The sequence below is a fragment of the Notothenia rossii genome (genome assembly GCF_949606895.1).
Source record: "Notothenia rossii genome assembly, chromosome: 10".
NCBI classification, from domain to species: Eukaryota; Metazoa; Chordata; class Actinopteri; order Perciformes; family Nototheniidae; genus Notothenia; species Notothenia rossii.
Window position 1 is genome coordinate 38,482,712 of NC_136908.1, and position 22,130 is coordinate 38,504,841.

The 22,130-nt window shown below is 39.6% G+C and overlaps 1 protein-coding gene and 1 long non-coding RNA gene across 4 annotated transcripts in view; one reads left to right on the plus strand and one right to left on the minus strand.

Annotated features, from left to right (window-relative positions):
• The first annotated feature begins 2,423 nt into the window (after positions 1 to 2,423).
• LOC307021476 (uncharacterized protein) lies at positions 2,424 to 8,251 on the plus strand. Its single transcript, XM_079653619.1, has 15 exons — positions 2,424 to 2,491; positions 2,660 to 3,055; positions 3,243 to 3,347; positions 3,456 to 3,688; positions 3,768 to 3,946; positions 4,536 to 4,629; positions 4,711 to 4,946; positions 5,164 to 5,278; positions 5,680 to 5,797; positions 5,878 to 5,969; positions 6,414 to 6,531; positions 6,629 to 6,730; positions 6,829 to 7,002; positions 7,468 to 7,644; positions 7,872 to 8,251. The coding sequence occupies exons 2-15, from the start codon at positions 2,788 to 2,790 to the stop codon at positions 8,156 to 8,158; spliced, it is 2,298 nt and encodes a 765-aa protein (XP_079509745.1). The 5' UTR covers positions 2,424 to 2,491; positions 2,660 to 2,787; the 3' UTR covers positions 8,159 to 8,251.
• A 7,849-nt stretch (positions 8,252 to 16,100) lies between these two features.
• LOC307021477 overlaps positions 16,101 to 22,130 on the minus strand; it is a 654,272-nt gene continuing 648,242 nt past the window's right edge. For 2 of the 3 annotated variants that reach the window (XR_013803163.1, XR_013803164.1), the window contains exons 2-4: positions 18,704 to 18,898; positions 17,180 to 17,340; positions 16,101 to 16,350 (exon numbers count right to left, since the gene is read on the minus strand). This is a non-coding gene — a long non-coding RNA (uncharacterized lncRNA). Of the gene's footprint in view, positions 16,351 to 17,179; positions 17,341 to 18,703; positions 18,899 to 20,419; positions 20,651 to 22,130 lie in introns of those variants that run through there. The other variant, XR_013803165.1, reaches the window with a different exon arrangement.

A 22,130-nucleotide genomic window follows, 5' to 3' on the forward strand; every position in this document is an offset into this window, starting at 1 on the left:
AAAGATAATTAAACAAAATGCCGCTAGAGGGCATGAAGTGACAAAAACATTCAACATCTCTCCATTAAAACCCATTGTAATTTCAGGCTCATATTTCCTCACAGCAGCAGTCACACACCTTTAGTTAAACTGCCAAAAAGGCCATATTATTAACCCGAAAGTACACAAAAATTACACTTCAGATACTCAACTTCCTTGACATGCTTCACGTTTTGAAATTTCACAGATATCTGTTACGGTTCTTCCACAAAACGTTCACATGTAAGAGGTGTATCTCTCATTCAGAACCATGCAAACCTTTGATCTCTTCAGAGCTCGTTAGCTCAACTATAAACACCTGTGTAATGGAACACGATGATGTCATCACTCCAACTGACATGCTCAGAGCAGCAGACTTCAGATAAAGGTTAATGGTACTGCCCTCAACAGCTCTACGTCAATTATGGGGTGTCATCATCATATGCCGAAGAGGGAGAGAAGAGAGAGAGAAGAGAGAGAGGGCGATCAAGAGAAGAGAGAGAGTAATGTAATAAAACACGGTTTTCTCATAACTTCAGTGAAAATACTCCAAACAGCCCAAAACTTCATAGGTTTGGTAAAGATGCAGCCTTCAACGCATCTAAGCGTATTATGGGGTGTCATCAAATGCCGTTGCCATGGCGACAGACAACTCGCCATGAAACAGGATGTCGCTGTAAGTCCAATCGACACGGTCCAATCGTCCCCCAATCTTCACTTGTATATCACCGGTCCAGCCTGTCCTCCTACAAAAAACGACCAAATAGGTCGATTGTTTAAGCAGTGTTGATCACGATATTACGACCCATAGCCACGTAGCTTTCCCATTATTCATTTCTAGCAGCAGTTTATTACAACCTTTTGTCACGTTTTGTCACGATCGTAATCCCGTGAACTTTAACCTTGCGCATCAATAAAAGTGCGACGAGCCAAGAAGATGAAGATGAAGAAGAAGATGAAGAAGAAGAAGGATTGTTAAAGAGCGTCAGAGCTTTACAAGTGGTAAATCTGATTTCTGTATTTCATTTGATTTGTTTACGCTTTTAATTAATCCTGTCGTTTTTCTACTAAGCATGTTTAACCACGATATTTCAGTTTTACGTTTTAGGGCTGGCCCGTGGCATAGGCAGTATAGGCGAATGCATGTTGTTAGCAATAGCATGGCTGTAAAGGTTAGCGCTTAGCGCTTAGCTTATATGCGCTAACGGATATGTATTGCAATATAAGAAGGTTCGTCTACAACAAGTTGTAGGGAGAGTTTTCTCCTTCGCACAAAAGGAGCTAAAATCTTGCGTAAAAACAAAACCCTTGGTAGCACGTGACATAACACATAACAATGGCAAAAGTATGTATATTCAGCTAACCAGACCAGGACATGATATGAACGTAAACAATGCGAAAGGAAATGGCACTTTAATAATAATAATAATAATAGTTGACATTTACATGGCGCTTTTTATAATGCACACACTTTTTCTTTCTTCGAAATGTCACCTAACATGTTGCATTAATGATAGTTAGGGTAAGTTCAACACTTGAATATCATCAGGTCATAGTTGTTTTACTACTTTAAACATTCGCTAATTCAACTTAAGTTTTGTGAAAGCATCACATCTAGTTAAAAAGAGAAATATATTTCCCTGTAATTACTGATTTACCTGGGACTTGATTGATTTTGGTGCCTGTAGTTTTATTTTGGCGAATGCTTATTTATGAAGCAACAATTAAATTACATGGTAGCACAGCTAATCTGAGTTCATCTGTTTGGTTTTTTTCAGGTCATCTATCAATTCAATTATATGAAGTAGCCTATTATCATAAAAAAATCAACGGTTCTTTTCAGAGCCATATTCCTCTTCCTACTCTCTTTCACCCCTCTCGTTTTCTTGTCTTTTGTTTTGTTTTTCTCCCTCCCTGTATGTCAGTTCATCCTTTGTTTGTTGTTGCCCTTTTTATCCTCACTTAAAAATGGCATCCAAGCAACTGAATGAATGGCTAGAGATAGGGAATGCCCTCGCAGATGAGTTGGCAAATAAGGCAAGTACAACATTATCCAAAAATGTATTATAACATTTACTCAAATGATAACAGACACACACATTACAAAGATGTGTGTGCAACAATTAAGGGAAATATATAATCTCTTTTATATATTTATATATTAAGATACCAAAGAAACCAAAGAAACCGAAGATACAGAAGATACCAAAGAAAATAACGCAAGGATCAAATGTTTCCTGGAGGAAGAGGGACCTGGATGGGAACATTATAGCCCAACATTGGAATAAGAATCGATCTGGTCTGTAAAATATAATCTAGTTCTAGTGTTTCATTAAGTTTTAATGTCGTTGGTCGGTCCTCAATAATGTTTCCCATATCATCGTACTTTGTTTTATGCAGTTAAACCTTCCAGCTCAGAAGTCCCCAGAGGTCGAGGAGACACATGAGATTCCTCTACAGGTCCCAAGTCTTGGTATGCACAATGAATTCTTAAATTATCCTTCAACTTGAAATGTAGGTAATTGTTTGTAGTATGTAATAGCTTTGTTCATGATACATTGTAAAGTGAAAAGCCATGTATGGAATATCTTTTTTAAATTAAACTAAATTCCATGATTTGTTTTATATTTTGTTATTTTAGATCAACATCTTCAGACACTGAGAAACCTGTTGGGTTCTCTCACTGTCCCTGCATCATCAGAAGAAACACCCACTGCATCAACATGGACCCAAAGACAGTTGAAACGTGAACAAAAATTCAGAGCTGCAATGCCAGAGCTCCTTCATTTGAAATTGGCTGCAGAGATTGTCACTACACGTTCCTGTCTCCAATGCAAAACTGCTGATGCTGTGGTCCGGTGCTTGGACTGTGTTCCACCAGGAACTCCCTTTCTTTGTCCGGCATGTGACCCTATTATCCATGGTAAACATGTCTTCCATGACAGGGAAGCCATGTTTGATGGGTTTTACAGACCTATTCCTCCCACATCCTTAGTGGTTGTGGATGAAAGTGGCCAATATGGACTCTGTGAACAAGGTGGGTTCAAATAAGGTATTACATATTCCCTTACCATGGTTTCCTAATGTGCACTACATATACAGCGGCATCATTTTCACCATGTCGGAAGTTTGCTTTAACAGTTAAAATGTCTCAATTTGTATTGACTACATTTCCTAACATGTCCTAACATGCATATGAATCTCTGAAATTGTCTTTGCTGCAGTGTGTCTGCTTCCAATTCCTCCGCCATCCCAAATCTGCTTCTGTGGTCCAAGCCAAGATTTCACCATCATCCCAGGAAAGCAGACCGTGTTGGTGACTATCAATGGTTTGTTGCCACCAGAAGACGATCAAGCAGAAATACAGGATTACTATTATACTTTTGTCCTACATTGCATAGATAGCTGTCAAATTGCACATTTATATTTTTTCTCAGGTCCATACAACGTTCGTCTGCCTTCTGTGTGCTGCCCAATTTGTTCCGCCAAATGGTCCCCGAGCATAGGTGACTTGCTGGGATACAAATACTGGCCAGCAACCGACAGCTGCAAAATTATTTTTAACTTTGATGTGTTCACATCATTCGAGCAAATGAAATTGGCCAGCCCAGCATTATCCCAGCAAGTATTTATAAAAATGCTTAAACATCGATCGTTTTCCACAGGAAGGGTAAGAATAAAATGTGGTTTTCAAGATTTTTGAATACCAAACTTTTAATTAACCAAATGAATACCATTCTTGTTTCCAGACAGGCAGAATCTGTAGCGATACCTTCCACAGAGTCTTTCGGGAGTTTGCCTTCTGTAATTACAGACAAGAAGATCTATGCCTGGTGGAGCCCTTTAAATGCCCAGCATGCACACCTGACATGCTGGCTATTGCTGTAGATGGCAATAGAAAGCATTATCGCTTCAAGAAGTCCAGAGGGTCAGTGAAATCATATTCTCATTTTAGTTGTTGTTTTATTGACTAAGCTGAATGTCTTTGCTGAAATGTCTAACTTTCCCCAACTCTGCAATTTCTTTTTCCAAAGTTTGTAGACCATCAGAAAACAATAGTTGGTTTGAAATTACACATAATTATATAAATCCAATTCATAAAAATTATTATATATGACGCCTGTAAAGTTAACTCAACTTTAAAATGTTAAATGGTTGACGTTAGTTGGATATGTTGGAGCTAAGAACCAGTTTTGGATATAATCGCTTCATGAAAAATGTATTAAATTGCCCAGGAACCTTTTTCTATGCCTTCCTCTGCCCTATTCCATGCCCATCAATATAAAGGATGTACTTTTATTTTTACCTTTTTACAAGAAGTCAGTAAACTTTTCACTAATGTTAAATAATGGTGGCAAAAGACTTTACACAGAATTACAGATCAAATTCACAAAGACCTTTTCCACATTTATGAAAATGTTATGGCAAAAGCAAATTGGCCACATTAAATAGAGGACACAATCAAACTTATGTATGTATGATAATGTTGCTTACAATGTCTTTCTCGAATTTCGCAGGACAGATGAACCGTCTCTATTTGATGGACTGTTCATTGCCCAGGACAGTAAAGTGTCTGCCTTTGTCGACAAAATCAGGAGCCAGATGACGATTGTAAGAATCTATTCAATCCCCTAACCCTTTATTTATTTTTCTTAGCACAGGGTTAAATGTAACAGATTGTGTCTATTTCAGAAAAGTGGTCGTGATGTTTGTGGACCGGCAACATTCACAGCTTGCAGAGAAACCTCACACAAGTCCAGGGCCAAGGTGGATGAGGAAGGACTGCAAATAGCTGTGTGCAGACATGGCATCTTACTACAAGGCCTAAATCACTACCGTGGTGAAATATATGCCTACCCAATGTTCCTGCAGAAGGAGCTGGCTGAAGTTGCGAATGCAACATTCTTTTGTATGGATGTTGCCTGCAGGTAGTTATAACTATTGCAAAATTGGAAGTGTTTGTGGGAAACGTGTTATCTATTTAATTCTTGCACATCCAGTAGATGTAAAGCAAAAAAAACATTCATTTGGATAAATGCTGATGTTGGTTACAAGGATTGTACTGGTAATTTTAAGGACCTGGTTTATCTTTTTACTATTATGCCATCATGCAACTGGAAAAGCTAATTGATTTTGTCATTACAGGTACTGGCCTTATTTGGAGAAGATGGCAGCAAAGTTGCCTGAGCTCCAACCACTTACAGAGATGAAACCTTTTCTCTCTGTAATGCACGCCAAGGCCCACACAGGCAAATGCGAGGTACAGTATGCAAGTTAAACATTTGTGTCACTAGATTCAAATGTTTTAGAAATTGTAGTGCACATAAGAATATCATGTAGTATATTCTATTCAAGCCTGTGGAATAATTGTAATAGTTACAAATGTTGACAAAATTGTTAAAAAACAGACTGTCACAAGGATAGGCTTCCAAAACCCATTATGTTTATTTTAGTAAATATATCCGCACTGTAGAAATAATGAATGAATAGAGCTTCAAATAACTGCAGTTGTGACATTGTAGTTCAAAGCATAATTCAATATCAGAACATTTTAACTTTCTGAAATTGTTCCTGACACTGATGATAACTAAAGATGTACAGTACAAGAAATTATAATATTGAACTAAATAGCTAGATCTCATTGTTTATGATTCTGAGCAGGTGAAGTGGGGTGGCAGAAGCCAGGAAGGTGCTGGAAATACTGTCGGCGAGGAAGTGGAACAGGTTAACAGCTTCCTCTCAAGGGCAGCTCTGACAACAAAATACATGACCAAATCAGGTTGGTAGAGGAAAACAAATAGTTTGAAGTAGTGCCACATTGTAAAGCTCATATGAATTTTCATGTTTTTGTGTTTACAGCTAGAGCAGATATGATAACCGTGCTGGCTATGCAATGGAACCACAGGAAGGTGGAGAATCTCCACAAGACACTCTCAAAGAGATTTGTCAAAGTAAGACGTCCATGCTGCATTTCAAAATGTATATTAAGACTATCCGAGTTTGTTGTTGTAGTAATTTAACACCATCCTTAGCTACATGTTGTTGAATTGAATGTATTCTGCAATCATTTCATTATGATGGCGCTGCCATGGCACACTGTTCTGCCAAGAGAGTCTCTGTTCTGTTTGTTTTTAATAAAGCACTATAGGTTGATTCATCTGAATTTCTGGATAATAATAATAATAATAATAATAATAATAATAATAATGTTAATCCTGCTTGATCTTGAAAAAAAAGGGAAACTAAGGTGATACTTGCCAACCTTGAAGAGAAGGTGTTTAGCATTTCATGTTGTTGTCTGGTCAGTTAATGTGCATAAAGGAATTTAGTAAAAAACAACCTTCTCAACCAACTGGAACGCATATTCACTTTTTCCTTTTAAACATTCTAACCAGACTACACAGAGAGCACAAACTGAAGTGGACAATCTTGAGAGTCTCAAGCAAGAGCTGAACATCTCCCTGGAGGACACGGAGCAGTGGGTGTTGGAGGTCAAGCAATGGGCAGCCACTGGTATGTTATATGATCACTGTGGTATAGATTTGGTTCCATATTTCCAAACATTTGGCTTCATGTTTTATGATTACACCTTGTTGTTTCTGTTTTCAAGAGAAACATGGAGCCCAGAGTAGCCAAGAGGAGCTCCAGAGAGAAATAGATGAAATTATTTATTCCCTCCGAAGAAAGAAACACGACCTCTATCGACAAAATGGTATTTATTATTACGTTATCTAGAAACAATATTTGTTTCTTGTTGTTGTTGTTTGTATTATTAATATTAGTTTATTTGTATTTTGTTTTACTTTACAGACAGCAACCAAACAAGGCAACGCAAACGGAGAAGACTGACAGAGCTCAAGAAGAAACTCAGAGAGAGGATACTGCAGTACAACACCATTGATGCCTGTTCAGAGAAAATTGACACAGAAGCAGCATGCGGTCTGTCTGAGGATGTCATTCTGCCCTGGGAGGCGCAAGGAGATGGTAAGAAACAACTTGTTTTTGTTTGCCCTAGATATTCCATAAATTCAGTTGAAGTACTAGAATACAATCACCAATGTAACACAGAGCTATCAACATAGGTGTCACAAATCATCATGATCACAACAAATCATTTTAAAATAATGATATTGAAAGGTCTGTATGATGTTGCCCTATCAAGTCTTAATAGTCTAGTCTCACTGGGACAGGCATATCTATGGAAACAGTAAAACCCTTCCTGACCACCCTGAACTGCATACTAATGTTGAATCTCAAGACATACTGAATGTAATTCTGCCAACATAGACAGAATTGAAAAAATTCAGCAAGCGGCGAGGTTGAATTTTTTTTTACCAGATTTTAAGGTTTTGGTCAATTTAATTAAAAAAGATTGAATACAAACTGATATTATTTGTTTTATTAGCCTTACCATTGTGGTTGTTATATTTTGTGTTTTTTCCATTATAGTGGTGAACCTGCGCACAAAGAGGCGACTTTTTGACCAGGTTATGCTGGTCAGGCGTATGGAAGAGGAGAAAGTCATCATTGTGAAGGAGATGACCCAGCATTGTCAAAATCTGAGGCAGGCACTGGACAAACTGGACCACCTCCTTCATCAGACAAAAGACGACATCAGGAACCAAAGTATGTTCCACAAATACCGATTTATAACATTTGCCACTGCCCCCCTCCCAGTGTCAAATGTCTATCACTGAATAGCATCTGTAATGATTGCATTTTTTCTGAATCACAAATCTTTTTAGCTAATATACAGCCTCGGAGTTAAACATTCAAATTGCTTATATGGAACCAACATCAATGCTAACTAAAAGTTGCCTTACATAGACTGTCATTTTGTCTTTTTATTTTAGTTTCTCCAAGCGATATAACAGAAGAGGGATACAGGGGACTGCACTGCTGTATTTTACACCATCAATATCTTCTGGAGCAGAAACTGAGCAGAGTCACCAGCACCTACAGCTGTATTGGCTCGGACTCGTCTTTTCTCATGATGGAGGAAGACATTGAAGACGGTAATGAGGACGACGAACAGGACGGTGATGAGGACGGTGATGAGGACAACGAACAAGACGGTGATGAGGACGGTGATGAGGACAACGAACAAGACGGTGATGAGGACGGTGATGAGGAAAACTAACAGGACGGTGATAAGGACAACAAACAGGACAACGAACAGGACTTAACAAGTCTATTGTGTTGTATGCATGTCAATGTATTAAAACGAGTATTACGATTGAATGGCTTGTTTATTACCTTTTTCTTTATATGATCCTGCTTTGCATTTACTATGTCTGGTATTCAAGTAAATGCCATTAGCAGTTATCAGTCACCTTCAGATCCGAGTTACCTCGAGGGCCAGAGGTTCCCCACCCCTGGTATAAGGTTTTGGTGATCACCCTTATTATCATCATGTCATTTAATCATGATCTGTTTAATTAGCCAATGCTTACATCCAAAGAATGTGTCTAGACTTTACTCCTACAGACACACACTAACAATACAAATTGAGCTAAGTAATACACTCACGAGCCACTTAATTAGGTACACCTTGCTAGGATGGGTTGGACCCCCATCTGCTTTCAGAACTGCGTTAAGTCTTCATGGCATAGATTAAACAAGGTACTGGAAGCATTCCTCAGAGATTTCACTCAATATTGACCTGATCGCATCACACAGTTGCTGCAGATTTGTCGGCTGCACATCCATGACGCAAATCTCTCGTTCACCATATCCCAATGGTGCACTGTAGGATTTGGATCTGATGACTGTGGACTGTGACATTTGAGTAAAATTCATTGTCATGTTCAAGAAACCAGTTGGAGAATATTTGAGCTTTGTGACACGGTGAGTTATCCTGCTGGAAGTAGCCATCAGAAGATTGGTACACTGTTGTCATAAAGGCATGGACATGGTCAGCACAACCCGGTATCACGGCAAGACGTGAACATGTGACGATTTACCATGATGGGAGACGTGAAGCTGTCACGATTTCGTCCCTTCAAACGTGACAATTACACAGTATTGTTAACGTGGCCCAACCAGTGGAGATATACCCGGAAATGCCAAGCAAATGCTACCCCGACGGTCGGTTGTTATTATTATCAATATTAATATAATAATGATTTCATTTGTAATAGTCACACTCAATTTCGCAAATGTTCTGTTGCCCCAGCTGGTCGGCACCTCTTTTAGCAGATACAAAGGCTATATTCATTTATTAAATCGATGTGTGTGGATGTGGAATTAACGGACGTGACGTTGCACGATTGCGTTACCAGGCAACAGCTTCGGTTCATGTTAATTTATAAACTCTTCAACTCGAACCGTAGTTATATTTTAAAACATTTTAGAAAGCCTCATGAAATATTTTAATGTACATTTTAATTTAAATGTGAAGGAATGTGTGTATAACAAAATACATCCGTCAAAAACAATACCGGAAACAGACGTAGGCAAGATCCTCGGTTATGGCTAGAAAGGATCCTTCTATTGTAAATATGACGTCACGTTCTCGTTGTAACTCTCGTTGTAATCGGAGCGGCTCGGAAACACATCTACAGCAGTAACATGATGCAACATACACATTAATGCAGCAGCAATATTAATAGAGAAACATCAGACATAATAGTAAAACACTGCAAGGGAACATTTTATTGCACCAGGAGCTATCTTGGGACTTTTACTGCGACAACGTTGACTTGCCTGTGAATAAAAAATAAACCATAGTGTTGGTGATCTACAGTGTTGTCATTCTTCTTTGAACACCAGCAAGACCGCTTTTCAACGATCACACTCCCTGTCATTGACATAATTAATAGATAGTTTAGCTTCTCACCATCATTTGCTGTGGCCAACTGATGTTAACGATCCTAACTGAAAGGCTGCCTGCCAAACGTAAACATTCAGCCACGTGACATTCAGCCGAACTCTCGCGAGAGTTTTACACAAGACGGATCCTTTCTAGCCATAACCAAGATCCTCAGCTCGGTGATTCATGGTTTAGCCGCAATGCACGTTGGGAAATGGTGTTTATGCGATGTGAAATCCGAAAACATTTAAAAAAAAAATAATAATACTTTATTCCGAGTTTGCTTGCTTTTCTCTTTGGAGCTAATCACATAACGGCATTGTAATACATGGTTCGGCTGCATTACATATTACATATCTGCCGTAGTTATCTATTTATAGAGCCCTGATGAGAAGACTTCTGTACAAACAGGAAGAACTGCCGCCAAAACTGAAAACGTGACGTGGATCACAAATATATCAGCCATTTAACAACATCTTAGATTTATTTTCACACAATATGTCTCCTTGCAATATCAACAGTAATTCGGCTGACTTTTATATTGGATCCAATTGGTAGATAGGCAGTATTTACACCATAACGGCGCACAGCTGATAAACGGGCACCTAGTGGTTAAAGCATGTTATTGAATTTTATTATTATTATTAACTAACAGAATAAGAGACCTGACAGGTGATGGTCAGACGTTGACCTGGCTGCACAGTCACAGAAGCTGGCTGTGTCAACTGTTCACACTTCACACCTGTACAAATACAAAAAAAAGTTATATGACAGATTATCCTGTTAAACAGCAGTATAATAAGTGTTGACTCACTTCCAGCTGCCAGCAGCAGCAGCAGCAGCAGAGAGAACATGATGATGATGACTCTCATTTCATTTCATTTCAAACCTTTATTTATACAGGTGTATCCCATTGAGATCATTGATTTCTTTTTCAAGGGAGACCTGCTCAAGTAGGTTCCACACGAAACATAAAAACATAAACAGAACAACAAAAGGACATCATACAGCACCATTTACATAACTATCCACATAAACAGGTACCAATAGCTTCCGATTGAGTAGCATCCAACCGAGCTTTAAAAACATTTAGTGGCACCAGATTGCTCAGTTTCCATTTAATTTGCAGACTATTCCAAGACAGAGGAGCTGCGCATCTAAAAGCTGTCTTCCCTAAGACAGTCCTAGCAGTTGGCACATTTAATAAAACCACAGCATTCGATCTCAGGCAGTAGCCACTTACAATTTTCCGTGAGATCAGGGAGCAGATATAAGATGGAAGTTTCCCTAACATGGCTTTGTATATAAAAATGTACCAGTGACTGAGCCTCCGTACAGTTAGTGAAAGCAAACCAGCCCTTGCATACAGGGTACAGTGATGGGTTAATGCTTTACAGTTTGTCACAAATCTCAGTGCACTGTGATACGCAGCATCTAACTTGACCAGGCAATTGGCAGGTGCATTCATATAGATCAAATCACCATAGTCCAGCACAGGTCAAAAGGTCACAGTGACTAGCCTTTTCCTGGCCTCAAGCAGAGAAACAGGACTTGTTCCTGTAGAAGAAACCTAGGCTAACCCTCAGCTTTTTAAGCAGGTTATTGACATGAAGTTTAGAAATGTGAGACAATCATCAAGCCAGATACCAAGGACTCTGAGAAGACGTGAGCTCCTGATCCCCTTTAATCTCCACTGACAGTCTCTTGTGAAGGCCTTATAACTGTATCACAATGGATATTACTGAGTTTGCATAGAACCAAACGTGTTCACGTGTGAATGTGAACATTAATAGAATATCACCTCCCATCTTCAGAGCAATCTGACTATTATAACATTAGCGTTAAGAAAGCTTAATTAAATATCTGCCACAACATAAGTAACTGGATCAAAGTAACAGTACAGTCCGCGGCATCACATCATAATGTATCATATATCTCCTTATCTGAGTCAGCTGAGCCGTATCTGGCCGTGCAACACTTACAGTGTCACATACTGTATGCAGAAGTATTATTTTAAGCAACACATTACGAAACACTCGAGTCAAATGTAATTAAAGTCAGATCGTGTCTTAGACGTGGCATATCATAAACCTGTTAATGTACGCATTCAAACACTTTTTCTTTTACCAGCTGTGTTCACCTTGCAGGTGCAGCTATGTGGCTTTTATCCTGGATAAAGTGTTTGAGTCATGGATGTTTAAAGTCTTCATATTTGTCTAATTATATAGTTGACTTTTCATTCAGGAAGTATACGCGCTGCGCTGTCAGTACGCTTCTCCATGTTTGTGATTGGTCGAATGCTCCAAATACTACCCCTTTTATGTGAACGCGCACCTAACTAGATAGGCACGGCTGGCTTGAGCGATCCACTTGATAACCCGTGTCGTAGTGCCGTTTAGCGAGAGGGCGTATGTTTTGGATTAGGCCAACCGGCTAACTCAAACATATCCAGGTTAGGTTGAACCAGTTTCGTGGTATACCCCCCAGGTCTTGTCCTGACTGAGCACAGGCACCTGTAGCCTTGGCTACTGTGCTCTCAGTGTTTTGTCTCCCTGTTCCTGCCTATTGGCGTCAGCTGATAGAGGTGTTGGTTTTATCTTGTTATGCACAATGTTGATTCTTCTCTCAGAACTAGCTAAATATGGGTCTGGGGTAGAGATCTTCAGAATTGGTTTGGCATCTTTTGTGTCAATTCGTGGCACACAACATGTCTTGTGAATAAACCATCAGTTTGCCATCAAAGTTCCTGCTCTCCTCGTGTCTCTCTGACTCCTGTTTCCATTGCTTCAGAAGTTTCCATCGCATATGAAAGATTTTCACATGTTTGTAAATTATTTTGGTTTCAGTGTGTGTGTTTCACATGGGTGAACAGTATATTTATATGTTATGGAATGAAATACAATGTCAGATTAGGGGAAAGTTAGGGGAGTGCATGTTAATGTGTCTGGAGGTGGCGTGTTCCAAAAGTGTTTGGGTTTGTCTGCCGTGTGTGGGCTGCGTTCCATTTCAAATTGCCGCCTGTACAATGTATGCACCAGTCTGTGATATGCCGATGTGCAGGCCCGCCCCTCCATACACGCCGATCACACAGACTGCGTCTGCCTCTCGCCCTCATCTTGTGGAGGGAGCCTCATCTGATGCGCAAATGCGGCGCAATTGAGCGCGCCACAGTTTCTGCTGCGAGGCTCCACTAGCTGTAATCGGCTTGGTGTGTCCAGGGTTTACACACCACCCCCCCGTCGACGCTCGCGAGGGCCTCATCACATCACAGCCCTGCCGATGTGATATAATGTATAGGACCTTTTTCCTCATGGGTGTCATTCACAACAGACCAATCATGACAGTTTTAGAGAATGAGTTTGTATGGATACACTTAAAACATATTTGTATTTGTCTTGGCTTCAGCTCACTGATAACATAAGAACACAAATAGGCACAACACTTACATAGATGTTTTTTTATATGTATTTTATTACTCCAAAATAGAAAAAAAAAAGTCAGCCATATTTAACTGGAAAAGTTTTCCTTCGGCTCCCAGGAATTTTTCCACTTCGCCCCACTGTAAAACAGAAACAGTCAATCAATCAATCAATCAATCAATCAATGTTTATTTATATAGCCCAATATCACAAATGTTACATTTGTCTCAATGGACTTCACAGTTTGTACAGAATATCAGTATGACAATACTGACACAGCAAAAAGTATTACTTTTTGGAATATGTAGTTCTACAGTATGTTGACAATGCTATTTCAAATGAGAAGATATACTAAGTCACTCAAAAATATCATGATGAAAGTGCAGTATAATGTATATATTTATATATAACACGTACATCATATATAATACAAGGTACATTTTTTATTTCAAAGTCAATGTTTCATTTGACCAATTCTTTGAATTTGCTGTCTTATCAATGCCCAAACATACAGCACTAAACTTAGACAACTGCCTGCAAGACTGCACACAGAAATAATACTACTTATTACTACTAACTATACTTATAGTATAATTGTTAAGAACAAATGTAACAAGTCAGTAATTACAAAAGAGATCAAATACCATCCAGCCTCACATATCAATCATTTAACCTTTAGTGATATTGATCAATGATAAACTCTATTGTATATTTTAATTTCTATTTCAATGTAGGCTACTTCCCTGCTTATGTGTTACAATCAGACAGCGTTTCTAGGGCGCGATGTCTGAATGACGAAGGGCAGAGAACTTGGATGTCTTACTTTACGGCGCAAACGTCTGATAGAGCCATTGATGACATGGCTCCCCACCCCCATGTGATCAACTAAATTCAATTTACTGCTGAGGAACCCAAAATGTTTAAGTTAGTGATCTCAGGGTTGATGAAGTTGGTTGGTAAGACTACTTTGTGGCCCCTGTTCTGCCAGACCCATCAGCTACACTGAAGGAAACTTCAGATTAGATACATACCATCCAGAGCAAGACTGCCACTGCACCAACACCTCGGTATGGCCCTGAGTAAAGAAACACAGATTTTAGGTAAACTTCATTTTTTTCAAATGTCATACATGTAAATACAAAAAGTCCAGTGAAATCAAATGATAATTTGAAATAATAGTAGGTACGATTAACTCAAACATATGAAGGACTGTAACATAGTCAATAGCATTTTCCCCATCAGTTTAATATTTTGGAATACTATTATTATTTAAAAAAATATTTGTACTGCCAAGAATAGGAATTCACCTACAAAGGATTACAAGAAAAAATGTAATATACAAATAAATGGCTGGACATGATGCATTAATGCGACATGAAGCATTACACAAGTACCTCAACCTTAAATTAATAATAAATTATTGTTACTGTCATTTCAATATTTACATTAGCAGTCATGCTTAAGACTGAAACACTCCTTTTAAACAAAGTATACGAAAATCCAATAAGATAAGACTTGGTTCCACGGAAACATTATTGTCATTGTTTATTTATTTAAAAATATTTTCTAAACAAACCTCCCTGATTCGTTCCCTCAGTAGTTTTTTGTAGGGGAAAGTGTCTGACCCTTGATGAATGGGACATTCTGCAAGGAATTAAAAGATGGTAATAAGTTGAAGTTCAGCAATAACCTCCTAAACATTGCCTAACATCACATTGTGCTCAATTAAACTGTTCAAAATGGCACTGAGACTTTTGATACTGCAAAGTCTTAAACAAAACAAAAGGTGGTGTATTCTAATTGTACCGATGATTGTTTTCTCTCTCTTTAACTAATTCAATGTGCAAAATCAAACACAGTTTCAGTCGATGTAAATAAGATAATTACTAATTAACCCGCACATACCATTAATTGCCACTTTATTCCTCGTTGGTCTTCTTTTCTGTGAGGAAGACACTGAGGAGAGAGCAGGAGTCAGCCCGGAGGAGAGAGCAGGAGTCAGCCCGGAGGAGAGAGCAGGAGTCAGCCCGGAGGAGAGGGCAGGAGTCAGGCCGGAGGAGAGAGCAGGAGTCAGCCCAGAGGAGAGAGCAGGAGTCAGGCCGGAGGAGAGAGCAGGAGTCAGCCCGGAGGAGAGAGCAGGAGTCAGCCCGGAGGAGAGAGCAGGAGTCAGGCCGGAGGAGAGAGCAGGACTCAGGCCGGAGGAGAGAGCAGGACTCAGCCCGGAGGAGAGAGCAGGAGTCAGCCCGGAGGAGAGAGCAGGAGTCAGGCCGGAGGAGAGAGCAGGACTCAGGCCGGAGGAGAGAGCAGGACTCAGGCCGGAGGAGAGAGCAGGAGTCAGCCCGGAGGAGAGAGCATGAGTCAGGCCGGAGGAGAGAGCAGGAGTCAGCCCGGAGGAGAGAGCAGGAGTCAGCCCGGAGGAGAGAGCAGGAGTCAGGCCGGAGGAGAGAGCAGGAGTCAGGCCGGAGGAGAGAGCAGGAGTCAGGCCGGAGGAGAGAGCAGGAGTCAGCCCGGAGGAGAGAGCAGGAGTCAGCCCGGAGGAGAGAGCAGGAGTCAGCCCGGAGGAGAGAGCAGGAGTCAGGCCGGAGGAGAGAGCAGGAGTCAGGCCGGAGGAGAGAGCAGGAGTCAGGCCGGAGGAGAGAGCAGGAGTCAGCCCGGAGGAGAGAGCAGGAGTCAGGCCGGAGGAGAGAGCAGGAGTCAGCCCGGAGGAGAGAGCAGGAGTCAGCCCGGAGGAGAGAGCAGGAGTCAGGCCGGAGGAGAGAGCAGGAGTCAGCCCGGAGGAGAGAGCAGGAGTCAGGCCGGAGGAGAGAGCAGGAGTCAGGCCGGAGGAGAGAGCAGGAGTCAGCCCGGAGGAGAGAGCAGGAGTCAGGCCGGAGGAGAGAGCAGGAGTCAGCCCGGAGGAGAGAGCAGGAGTCAGCCCGGAGGAGAGAGCAGGAGTCAGCCCGGAGGAGAGAGCAGGAGTCAGGCCGGAGGACACAGGAGTGAGGAAGAGAGTGAACTCAGTGTCAGTCTCGGTGGTAAGAGGTACAGACAAGTCTGATCCTGGGTCTGCGGCCATTTCTGCCTGTGTGGTACAAGGGCCCTCAGGTTCAACTGCCAAAGTCACTATTGAGAAGAAAAAAAAGTAGACGCATGGTGAATAAATGACCAAGTATAATCCGCCATATACATTTATAATCTGAGTAATTACAGCTAAAAATGAAACAGCGGAACATCAGTGATTCTGTGTTACAATGGCGTTTGTTAGCAACCAGGAAATGACACCAGTAAGGACAAACAGATGAGAATGCTGCGTGGGGTCTGGGTGCCGTGTTGGCGGGACGTTGGGGGGCTCGCTGCTCCGCCCTTTGAGGCTCGAGGAGCAGACAGTGTGAGCTGGATTACTGGTGTTGTTTCCTGGTTGCTGTGTGGGGTCTGCGAGACAGCGAGGAACTCAGCCTGAGCGCACACACACACACACACACACACTCACATCCAGGCTGTGAGTGTGTGTGCGTGTGTGCGTGAGGAGATCCGCGGAGCCTCGGCTGAGAAAAGATAAGGCTGAGTGAGTGTGTGTGTGTGAGCCGGTACGTCACTATGCCCGTTACGTCACTATACTCAGGAAGAAAAAAATAGAAAAAGAGCAGCATAGACAGGTATTTTCTGTGTTAGAGTTTTACTCGCTACAGGGTGTACTTTGAGGGTTTGTGACTCTGCAGACCGTTTACATGCAGGAAAAGCTTCATAACACACAAGGGGACGGGTAATAACCAGAAAAGCATGACATGGGCCCTTTAACTGACAAAACAAGACATAACGACATATTTGTACTACTTGGTAAACAGTGATTCACATTTTTTTACATTTAAAACCAGATAACTGAGCAACTAATTTACAAAACATGTTAACAGATAAATTGCTGAAATATAGCATGCAGATTTGTATACTTTACCATTAATTAGGCTTTCGTAAATCCTCTTTATGGTAACAAGTGCATTGTTACCATCTTCTGTCTCGATTTGCCATGGACAGATGCAATCGGCAAAAACCATTTGTGCCTCTCTTGGCAAGAAGGAGGATGGGACGCCGATCTAACATTTTCCATTTGTGGAGCTGGAACACAATGGACACAAAAAAACAAGAAATATTATGTACACAACAGCTCTAAACATCATCACACACCTAAAGCCATTATAACTCCATTTATTTTGCATAAGTGAAAAATGCACTGAGGTGATACGTGTGCACATTGAGGAAGGCACCCCACAATTAACCAGGTGTGATTTTAGACCCCTTTTAGGGGAGCCCCTAAAAAAGAACTGTAAAAAAAAAAGAAGTTTATCGAGCTCGGGTTCACTTTGAGTTTTTTTTACATGGGCATAGTTATTTTTATATGGGTTAGGGATGCCAGCGATTATTCTATTTTTCGAATATTCGTTACAGTCTCCATAATCGAAAATTATTTTTAAAATTCGATTTTATTTATATATATTTTTATTATTATTTATGTATTTCTTTTTTTTCCTGGCTTAGTTTCAATTCGGCGGCGAATAATCAATTAATATTCGCCAGGGCTGTCCGATTTTGATCATGGTCAGTTTCTGGCATCCCTAATATGGGTCCATTTAATTCTCACATTCAGATATCTGAATAAGCTACATTTAGCTTTGAAACATGTCAGCAAGCTATAACCTATATCATTTCAGGTTCAAAGTTCCGCATTAACAGCACTTCAGATGTAAAGCTGGTGTTACAGGGGAATTTTGAAATGACTGTTCGAACACGGCTCAAAGTCAGAGACTCTGGTAAGCTTAATGAAAGTGCTTTTAAGGGCCTCTTTATTAATACTAACTCTTTCCAGGTCTTGATTGTCTTTCAAGCACTATATTAATATGGGCTGGTTTTGATTCTGTGACATTCTTGGTTTTACCATTTATTCAAAAATGTATATGATATTTCATTTATTTTACTTTTGGAAACCATAGTCACATAATTATGTGTTTTCCATACCATGAAGTTCCAAAATAAAATATAAAACACCAAAATGCAGGTTTTTTTGTAAGATATAATTAGAAAAACATGTACATTGAAGCTCTGATTCTAGGAATTACCACTGGCCTGAACTATGTTACTTCTGGTTAAGAAATAATGTTTTACTAAAACTGGGTGCTTGCAAGTACAAACACTATCTAACATCAGTTCGAAAAAATGTGTTATGCCTTTACAGCTTTAAATACAACGGTGACAACAATTTTGCTTAACACATTACATGAAGTGCAGTAATCGTGCACTAGTCTGTACTTCTCACATAAACTTACTTAAGAAATTAGGATTATTTTTAAAAAGTAAATGAGGGCGACTGTTGGAAAGTATAAATCAATTCAGTAATTTAACAATTTGTATAAAAAGATTAAGATCAGGGATTATTTACACACTTTTTTATGATAACTGACATCTGCAAGAGAAAAAAGCTTACCAGTAAATGTGTCGAGTCATACACTTTGTTGACACTGTGGTTTTTCTTTTGCGTGGCCTTCCACTCCTGTGCAACCTTTTCTTTTTGCTTGGAGAGTTTCTCTTTGTAGGGTTGGATGGCACCACATTGTTTGCATTTTTTACTTGCTACTCCTATGCTTTGCCTGCATGTCTGGCACACTTTTTGAGTAGGCATCTGTAACAGAAACACAGATAATGTCAGGGAATACCAAAAATAAGAATACTATACTACAAATGTTTACAGGATTCATGTATTTTATTATATCGTGAAAAATCTTGTTAAAACAATGAACTCATGTTTTTTTATCTTTTAGATAGGATGAACAAAAATCACAAGAGTAAGGAAAACAATGTTATACAGAGTCAGTCACATGTTTAAATTGACTGTTATGGACAACCCTAATCTGTCAATATCTGGTTGATCCAAAAGTTGATGCTCCATCATCACAGAAAATAATACTAAAATCATCATTAGCAGGGGTGTATTGCTAATTCTATAAGTTCTGCACGTGTGCACGCGCAGTTGTGGCTTGTTTTGAAGCTTATGTAACTACTGTCAATTAACACTCCAGCCAGAATCAACAAAGAATGGTCTTTTATTAAGTCTGCATTATTGAATAAATGTGTGATTCTTACAGTAAATGCTGCACACAGCTGCGTGATAGTTAAGTGATCAGTGAAGGACCTTTATAAACTAACTCCCTCCTGCTGAGGTACAAAGGTTACTATATAAAAAGTGTGCACATGTATTTAGTATCCTATCCATGTGAATATGTTTTAAGTGGGGGTGGACCTCATGTCCTCTAGGGGGGTCCGGAGGCCCCCGTGAAGTTAAATGCATCAATCTTGTGCACTTGAGGGCAAAATTAACTAAATCTATGGATACATCTGTCAACACCCATATGAAACTTAACTGTATACATTTCAATAATAAAAAAAATGATAAGAATAATACTTTTTTTAAATGTATCTTTGTGCATATTTAACTATTTACTGTTTTGTTTTTTTATGCATTTGTTGTATGTCCAATAGTATGAATTGTAATGATTTCATCGATGTTTTAGATTCATTCGATTTTTTTTAGGGTGCTATGTGACGTTGAACCTGCGACCTGCAACCTGTGACCTATGAACCTGTATTTGTATACTACCAAAGGAGCTATTGAACCTAAGAACTTGAATTTCCGACTCCTATTGTGGAACATTACAATAATATAAAAGTGTGCCTTGGAAATATGTATTTCCATATATGGTGACCAAACTGTTTCAGACCCACTGAGATAACTTAGACTAAAGTTAACTGTGTAAACATTACATTAGGTACATTAGCCTCTTAGCCTATCCGTTATCATAGCTAGCTAGCACCAGATGCTAACAACCATCCCCGTTTTAGGTGCCGGAGCGGTGTTCCGGCAGTATTACACCCCTGGTCACTCTTCACTTAATAGATAAATAGTATTTAATATAGTTATAAAGAATGTGACGTTTGATAACATTTGGATCAACCGCATGAACCGATGGATCACATAACTTCCATGCTCACGTTAACGTTAGCTGATTCTACTTTTGGCTAATTTAGCTTTGCTATCATTATTCCTAGGTAAACATAGTAATCTTAGTCACTGTACTAGACGACAAAATAAAACAACATAATACATATCCCAAAATGAATATACTTTTGATATCTGACTACTCACGTTTATTAGCTTGTCTGGGAAATAAATGGATGTTGTCTGATGCAGTGACGAGTCCAAAACCCCGGTGAGTTAGCATTTGACCACTTCCGGTTCCCTCGCGTCAGAACCAATGAGATTTCTCCATAGGATTTGGGAAAATAGCTCGAAATAAGGTCTGTGGTCGACACAAATTTAAGAGGCGGATCACGTTTTGTTCTACGACAGAAAGCCGTGATTTTTGAAGAGTGTACGTTTCTGAAAAACGATGGTTGTTAACAGAAGTTGTCGAGGACGTTGTACGTCATTACGCCGCCTCCCGTTGATTTAAAACGCGCCCGTGGGTCGTAAAGGTATACAGGCTGACGCACCCGTTGATTGAAAACGCTGCTCTGGGTCGTATTAATGGGTCGGAAAACGAGGAAAACAATCGACCTATCTGGTCGTATTAGTTGGAGGACTTGTTGCACCGGTCCATGCCTCAACAGCTCTAGGCCAAATCTGAGGGATTAGCCAAATTAGTTCAGAAGTTTGCAGTTTAAATATTCTGCTGCTTTTCCAAGCCTTTTTACTTTCTTTTCTTCTCTCATCACACATTCAAGCCCCCAGTGTTCATTTATCATTTCAATCTAAATTCTTCACTTTCTTCTTTCACATTTCATTTCAATCTAAATTATTCACTTTCTTCCTACACATTTCATTTTAATCTAAATTCTTCACTTTCTTCTTACACATTTCATTTCAATCTAAATTATTCACTTTCTTCTTACACATTTCAATCTAAATTCTTCACTTTCTTCTTACACATTACATTTCAGCATAGCAGTTTAGCGTCAGGTTTTCAGCATAAAGCATTCCCACTAGGAATTTCTTAAGGAACTGCATTCTCTAGTTTAATTTGTTCCTCTTCATCATTTCCTTATAAACTAAGGACGATTTAAAACTCACTTAATTGGGTTCATTTAGAAATTGCTTCAGTTTATCATCATAACAGATCAAAAACTTCAGATTCATTTTACAATAAATCAAGGACTGATGCACTTCTACAAACAAAAACAACATAATTAAAACATTTAAACAAACTACTAAACGTAGATGAACTACATTATTCAACAGTTTACAGTAACTTCTGATAATAACACAGGGGAAATAAACGAGGCATCTCTTTTCCTCTCTCTCTCTCTCTCTCTCCTGGCAGCACGTCAGTATCAGGGTTAGTCAAAATGAATCCCTTGGCGGTTGTAGTGTTCATTTACCGTTTTGTCTTCTCTTTGCAATGCTTAATCGATTTGAAACCAAGTCTAACGTAGCTTAAACTTAACGTTAGCTTTCTAGCTAACACAACATATGCAAGTACCTTTCTCTGTGGGTTTTTTTGTATTGACAAATTAAGTTGGATGTTGTGGAGGTCATGTCACTGATCTTTATGCTGCAGACCCTGCATACCGCTGTTCTCTTCTTATTACCGTCGTCGAAAAAATAATCCTTGAATCCAAACTTCACTAGTTTTGGAGTAACGCTAGCCGCTGCCATGTTAACACTCCTGCCTTCTAGTAGGTTGCCAAGTTTGCACGCATGGCGCTATAATCACCCAAAAAACTAAATGTAATCTCAATACAAAAACAAACGCAAATATTTAATTAAAAAAAGTCAAGTCCTTTCAAGTCATCTGTCTCAAGCTTAAGTCAAGTCTCAAGTCATGAATACCAAGTCAAAGTCAAGTCTCAAGTCATGA